Consider the following 8,006-nt stretch of genomic DNA (forward strand, 5'->3'; position numbering starts at 1 on the left):
TGCTTTATCACCACCCAAATAAACAAAACCAAAATTTTCTGACTTAAATGTGTTAAACTACTTCATATGTGGCATCATGAAATAAGAACAACTAGAGTCAAGAATCCACACTTCTGGGCATTTGCTAGATGAAACACAAAGGATATCTCCTTCACTGACAGAGTCATCAGTTTGAACCACATTCTCAAAATTAGATTAACCCTGCTGCTTGTTTGGACAATCCTTAGCACTATTTTATTTTTTTATTCTTGCATTTGGACCTGTTCTTCCCATAACCTACTTTACCTTTGTTCCTCCCACATTCTTGACCTCCTTTTACATACAGAGCTTCGCGTGAAGATCCTTCCTCTACATCCTGTCTCCTTTGAGAATGAGACTGAAGTTCAACAGTAATATCATCTAGCTTGATAGTGTTTTTCTCGTATGTTAGAGTTGTCAATAGGTGATCGAATGAACTTGGTAACAAACACAACAAAATAACAGTCTTATCTCCGTCATGGACCTTCAATCCAAGCTTCACCAAACCGGTGATTATTTCGTTGAAAGTATTGACATGTTGTTCCAAATTGAATCTTTCTTGGATCTTAAACCTATAACGTCGTTGCTTCGCAAACAGTTTGTTCCTAAGGGTTTTACATAGAAATTAACTTTTCAATTTCTCCCAAACCTCATTTGGAGATGTTAGGTCTAGGATGTGATACATCACTTCATCTTATACACATAGACAAATCATGCATGCAGCCTTATCCTTCATCTCTGTCCAATCGAGTTCTATCATGTTTCTCGGTTTCTCCCCACATGGCGCCTTTTCAAGACCTTGTTGTGCCAACACATCCTTAACCCTCATTTGCCATAACGTGAAGTTTCTCTTTTCGTCAAACCTTATCACTTTGAATTTTGCACCAGAGTTACTTGTCATTTGATACCAGTTGTTAGAACAGCAATGCGATGTTAAAAGAATAGAGAGAACGAAATTACAAATAACATCGTAAGACGTTTGGTAACGAAGTTCAACGAATGTAATTCTCTTTTATTAGATGAATGAATTAAGATTTACATAGTACAAGTTGTGTTTAAATACTAGTAATAAAGTTTAGATTACAACAATACCCATGAACCATACCGCAGAAAACTATTGCCTCTTGCAACCCCTAGTTGTCCCCCTACAATAAACAATTGGGCTAAAGTGCAATTGATACTACCTATGAGCTATACTTAGCAAACTTCATATTATCTTAGTTTTTGCTATAAATACCATGTTTCGCAGCTATCTTTTTCACTACCAAAATAATTTTCTTCTTCTTCCTTTCACCATGTTTATCTCTGGATTTCTCTTTTGAGGTACAAGAGAAAAATAAATAGCCCCAAATGAAAATTCACAAGAGAAAAATAAATGGTTACAGCTCTCAGCTTGGTTAAGACATATGACACACCCTAAATCAAAGTTAGAAGAAAGCACCCACGCTCCCATTTCCGTAAGTCCTCTTTGGTAGCTAACCTTCCTTGAACTAGCATCCAAGTCAGCACATCACATACCCATATTCTTTTAAGTACTTTCAACAAGCAAGGGCTATAATGGTCTGTAGACTGAACAGACATGAGATGATGGTAACAAGAACTAACAGAAAAACCAGCTGACCCATTTAATCTCAAGACTCATTCATCACTTCCATTCTCAGTCGAACTAACATTGGCGGTTTTACAAAATGGTACTACCTCCGGTCCTTTTTATGAATCAAATACATCAACTTCTGTAGCCTCATTTGTATCAAAATTATCTCATAAAAAGGACCAGAGGGAGTATGTTCCATACCCATCTTCTCTTTGATTTCATCCCCTCAAAGGAAGTCGGTACTCAAATGGAATAGATTTTACTTTGCTAAAACTGTTAGCTGATATAACAAACTGATCTTGTTGTAAAATTTATTCTCTAAGATTAATGTGGTTGCATACTTGCACGTGCTGTCAAAAGATTCCAGGTATATATGCATTCAATCATGTTCTAGCTAGTTTATGGCAAAGTATATAAGATTCAAGTCAGTTTCATTTCCTTTTTTTTTTTAATTTAATATAAAACATTGCTCTATCTAAACAAGATATTTGATTTCCATATACAAACTATAGACAAAAATTTGAAAAGAAAAATGGGTATTTAAGTATTTACAGCTTTCATTCCTCTCTTGGAATCCATCTCCTCCACCAAATGCTTTTCCTGCTTCTGCTGAGCTCATCCATACTCTCGTTTAATGTTTTTATTATTTTCCTCTGTACTTTAAGAGCTGAAGCTAGAGCATTTCTCTGTGCATTAGCCTTTTTCTTGGGTTTAATTTCCTACAACAAGAACAATGATCAATAAAAGATGACAACTAAAAAACGGGGTTTAGGGTTCAGCCAAATAAGCAAATTTTGATTTAGCATTAAAAAATGTTGACTATAACAAAATAAAAGGATTAAGATTTAAATATGGTTTTAGTCCCTGCAATAGTGTTTTTTTGTTTGCATTCAATTTCCGCAAATTCAAAAATTGTTACCGTTAGTCTCTGACATGCCACGTGGCCCAATAAAATCACACCATGTGGCCCAGTAAAATCACGTAGAGACTAGAAACAACAATTTCTGAATTTGCGGGGACTAAATCCAAACAAAAACTTACGGGAAGTAAAACAAAAAAACAATATACTGCAGGGACTAAAACCATATTCAAACAAAGTTTGACCATGCAAAATACAAAATCGTTGTTTTTTTGTCTCTACCGTCATATGATATGTTTTAACAGCTTATGTCTCTTACGAAAGATCAGGATTGCGTGGCAGTCTAAGGTGGCACCCAAAAAAAGTGATTGCAAATTTGAGATACATACTCTAAGTTCTTGGAGCTGAGCTTCAGTGAATCCACCATCCTTTTGTGTTCCTGATTTTGCCATTAGCTGAATAATCCAGTTGGCAGCTTCTCCATAATCTTGCTGTGTCGCTCGAAAGAACTTAAGCCTCAGATTTTGCATAAAAGATAATGCCAACAAGCCTTCTTTGTCAAAGTAAGGATGAGCTAATGCTGCTTTTGCACTCAGCCTTTGCCTTGCTTTGTATCGAACCATCGATGTCAGAAGTTCCCATCCTATTCCACCATCTAAATCCAACAGCTCAAAGCCCCTCCTAAGATCAGCACCACATCGAGGCTCTACGGTCTTTCTCCATGCAACTAAGTCATAGTCACACCTCTTTAATTGACGGTTGAATTGTATGAGACTATTATCATTGCGTAAACCAGGAAATACCTATATGAGAATGGTCAAAATAGTGAGCATATAAGTTTAATTGACTGATGAATTCACATAACAGCAACTGAAGATAATTATACGTTTCCTCATAATTTGATACTCACCATTTGGAGAAATATTAGACCAGTACTGTAGATATCGAATCTATCAGGAAGATTCAACTGTTTGAAACACAAGAAATGCATCATGAGCAACATAGGTCAGCATGAATAGATGATAAAGATAGTTTTATATGTGATATTATTAATCAGGGATCGTTCTTAGGAAAAGTCTAACCTGCCATAACACTGGAGAGAGTGCAGTTGCAACCGGAGCCGAGGGTGCAGATGGAGTTTGTGTGCTCATAATGTACTGCTCTGGTGCAGCATATCTGAAATGAAAAGATTGTACACATCACAATTTCTCTATAGTTGGTTGCAAACCAAGAGCAACCACATAAGTGAGTTGGACACCACATCTTTACTCAAAACCTTAAGACAATGGGTTTATGAGTCCTCCCACTTTTATAGTGCTCAATATCTATTTTTCATCCAATGTATGACTTATTTAGTCACTTGATATACCAACAGGTTGTTAGGCATCTCATAAAGATATGGATTCAAGGACCTCGTTAATCTAAGTAGTTCTAATTATTTCTCATCTAAATTATAAGGATGTTAAATGGAATAGTTTGGGCCCGTTTACTTTGAGAAAACATTTCACGTTTTCATTTTCTAAAATGTGTGTTCATTTTACTGTGATAAGAGACTCTTGAAGTAACCAACTGTCATAGAGATAAGATAAGATGCAAGTTAATGAAAGATGCATTTGTGGAAATAATGAAAACAATTTCTTGACATTTTCATTGTTTCTAGAAATGTAGACAATTGTTCACTTCAAAAGTTTCTTTAACTTCTTATTAACGAGTAAAATAAACATGCATTTTATGAAATGAAAACAAGAAACATTTTCACAAAGTAAACGGCCCCTTAGAATACTCGTTCTTCAATCTCTCAATAATCATCCCTGGAAGCTGCAAGAGTTTGTCGTTCAAACCAATGTTTAAAAAATTGAACTGGACATCGAACCAGCGAGACCTACAGGTCATAGTTCAATTGCTTTAAACCGCTTGAATTAAACCGGGATGAAACCACAGTCGAACTGCTCTAAATAACCAAACTATAGACATCTTCAGTTCATGATTCAGCAAGTTGAACTATTCAGTTCGGCTTTTAAAATATTGGTTTAAACTTGAAGTTACATTTTGCAGTGATAGCAGTCATCCAATGAAAGAGGTAAGTTGAAGAAGTTAAATAACATTTGGTTAGTCATAACTTATAACGAAAGAAACATCCTTTTGTAATCAAACACAAAAATAAACAATCATGTTCTGTTGTAATTATCTGAAGAAGTTGTTCTTTAACTTGTTGAAATGGTAGAAATGATACCTTGGATCCAAAAGAAACTCCTTTGGAATATAGTTGATGCCAACTCGCAAGTCTGTAGCAGCTCCTAGATCAATTATTTTGAATGTACGAGAACCTGATATTGTAGGTTGAAAGAAATTAAAGCTTAATATGTAGTAATTTGAAGTTATGCGATATTTAGACTTTTTACCTTCAGAGAAAATAATGTTCTGTGGCTTAATATCCCTATGCACAATACCAGTTGAGTGAAGACCGTCCAATGCAAACAAGAGTTGCCTTATGATTGTTTGAATTATTCTATTTTCTCTTTCCAATCCCTTTGGCAAATCTTGTACCTCACCAAGAATCAATGTTTCAACCTGAAATTTTTGGCACCGTCATCGGGGCTGATAATTGAGACCTTTAGCGATCATGATTTACCAAGGAAAAATAAAATTTAAATAGAACTTTTTTTGACTGAAAAATTTAAACAAAATTTAAGCGAGTTTTAGAAACACAGTGAAGGAGCAGTTCAATGGTAAAAGTTTGTCTTTGTAGACAGAGTTCAAATTGCCTCAAGGACAGTTGTAAAATAGCCATCTGTTAGAAATCCTAGAATTTGATTCCAAAGATTTAGAAGAACACTAGTATTTAGAAAAAAGATACGACATAATAGGAGAGTTCAAATTGCCTCAAGGACAGTTGTAAAATAGCCATCTATTAGAAATCCTAGAATTTGATTCCAAAGATTTAGAAGAACACTAGTATTTAGAAAAAAGATACGACATAATAGGAGAGGATCTCTCTTCCAAGAGCGATAAGATAAACAGGAGTAAGGGCAAATGCACTCTTCAACCAGAATATCAATTAAAAAAATTCTAATTTGCCAAAAGATCCTTTCTAAGGGAGATGAAGTCTTTATTTTTACGCTTTCCATACAAGGGATAAGGGTTAAAGGATTCAAAAGCAACTATGTAACAAACTCTAACTACCAAAACAGAAAACATAACTAAACTAAATAACTTTGTAATTCCTCTAACAACTCAACTTCTTTAACTACTCTAATTTTCCTTTATTCTATGTCCCAACACCATCGGTGTCACTTTAATTAGTAACAATTTCTCTCTTTCCCATTTTTCTAAAACAAAACATAGTGAAGGGTAATTAAAGTATATGAAACATATCCTCACAGAACCTTTAAACATCCATACCAGAAAAGATTAGTTAGAAAATCTAGGGCAAAAATAGGGACATTATCAATTTATCGAGTACAATCATGTTAATGAAAGAGACTACCAACATTGTATGGAAACTCTCTACTCTTCATTAGATCGGCTAAGGTGGCATCCCCTTCAAACCGCCATATAAGCCAATACTCGGGAGCCTTCGCCGTAGACCTCTACAAATAGTAAGTGAAAACATTAGTATATGTCATAACCAAAACTAAAATGCTAAATTGATGTGACTGAGAATGCCTTCAATTTCCCCATACAAGTACCCGGAATTTGTTACATAGCACTAGCTTTTAATTGAGCATCACCTCAAGAAAACCATAAACAAAATCTGCACAGCTATTTGCACAAGCTCTTCGTACTCGCTCATTCATCCAAATTTCGACAGCCCCATATTCAGTTGCCTTCTTCAAGACTAAGTCACCTTGCTTCCAGTGAGAACAAAAAAGAACCATGAGTCATAATTGCATAAACTTTTGTAACTTCCATTATTTTAATCAGAAAAAGCTAATAGATCACAAACACGTCAAATTACATCAGTATATAAATTACATGTTGTAGCCTGACTTCACCATATCGACATTAGCATACAAATTAAATCTCAGAATAATCCCAAAGTATCCAAATACATGGTCATACCTTTGAAGAGGACTTGTTAGCTAGTGTCACTTTATAAACAACTCCAAATGATCCCTCCCCTAGCTTCTTCCCTAGAACAAAATCATCCTGCCATAATAAACCACTCTCAATAATAACAAATAAAGCAAACTCCCGAAATACTATTTCATAAACAGCAATAAAATAAAATAAAATAGAGTAAACCTCAAATTTATTTCCTAAATTACCACTCGCTCCTAAACTAGTTTTGGTCTTGTTAGAAATAAGAGAATCAAAGTTGAAGATGAATCTCGTATTGAAAATAAGCATGAGAGCTTGACAGAGGAAAAAAATCCTTAGAATTCATATTGATAAAAGATAAAGAGTTCTCTATACATAGAAAAACTAACTAACATACAACAATTAACTAACTCAATGCTAACTATTCAATTTTAACAAACAAATTGAATCACTACTCTTAAGAGATTTATCAAGTTTGTCAATTAAATATCTCTCTCCTAAGTAACTAGACAACTAATTTGATGGATTGACTATACTTTAACAACTATTTATTATATTGAATAGGAGCAAATAGAAGATAGGATTATAATTTAAAGACTAAATTGAAGATTTACTCTAAAATAAAAATAATAGTTGAAAATTAGACAAACCTTTCTAAAAGTAGGTCTAAACAACCTTTCAACAAAAGCAAGAACAAACATATCAAAGAAACCAGGAGCAACACCAGGTGTAACCCAAAGATAAGAAAGAGCACCAAAAGCCAAAACAACACCAGGTACAGTAATATTCAAACCACTAGACTTAGGAAGAGTGCTTCTATATATCATGTCACCACACTCCATAACAGTGCATGGAAGTCCAACACCAACACCAACAAATAGGTTGTGAACTGAGTCAACCAATTCACCACCAAGTAGTGCTTTTGGGTTTGATACACTACTGAATCTTGTTGAATTGCATGATATTGATTCATTGTTTGAGGGTTTGATTCTAAATTTTTGACCAAGAAAGAGTGACTTTTGCTTGGGATTGTAGGGATGATGATGGATGTTTGTGACTCCAATTCCTCTTGTTGCAATTGTTGCCATGTCAGGTTAGTTTCTGTTTGGTTCACCACTTCAACTCATATCGATCTACTTCAATTCTATGCCACAATTTTATTTGTTTTTCTCTTTCCAAATCTATATACGTCAATTTAATATTATAATTAATTAACAGATATGGAAGTTATTTTTGTGGATGTAGAAAGAGTTTCGAAATTGGAATGAGGGGTCTAATACATGCTACAGAGAACACGTAGATACAGTGCTGTGTTGGGTTGGGCCTACTTAGATTGCTTATCTTCACGTTGCTAGCAAGTTAGAGAGTTGCTGTTAGCAATCCCTACATTTTCTGTTGCACACCCTTACCTACAATAAACTAAATTTTCTTTCTTTTAGATATCCTATTATTTACCTACATTTTAGATATTGTAACGGTTATTCGTATTGAATT

General features: G+C 34.5%; 1 protein-coding gene across 1 annotated transcript; it reads right to left on the reverse strand.

Annotated features, from left to right (window-relative positions):
* Window positions 1-2,026: 2,026 nt before the first annotated feature.
* On the reverse strand, window positions 2,027-7,693 carry LOC101491303 (serine/threonine-protein kinase STN7, chloroplastic). Its single transcript, XM_004490221.4, has 10 exons — window positions 7,163-7,693; window positions 6,534-6,620; window positions 6,203-6,322; window positions 5,963-6,061; window positions 4,874-5,042; window positions 4,705-4,798; window positions 3,554-3,647; window positions 3,382-3,438; window positions 2,861-3,274; window positions 2,027-2,331 (listed from the first exon to the last, which is right to left on the reverse strand). Exons 1-10 carry the CDS (start codon window positions 7,598-7,600, stop codon window positions 2,170-2,172), a joined length of 1,734 nt encoding a protein of 577 aa, XP_004490278.1. The 5' UTR covers window positions 7,601-7,693; the 3' UTR covers window positions 2,027-2,169.
* Window positions 7,694-8,006: the final 313 nt, after the last annotated feature.

This window comes from Cicer arietinum, chromosome 2 (genome assembly GCF_000331145.2).
Source record: "Cicer arietinum cultivar CDC Frontier isolate Library 1 chromosome 2, Cicar.CDCFrontier_v2.0, whole genome shotgun sequence".
In the NCBI taxonomy this organism is placed as follows: domain Eukaryota; kingdom Viridiplantae; phylum Streptophyta; class Magnoliopsida; order Fabales; family Fabaceae; genus Cicer; species Cicer arietinum.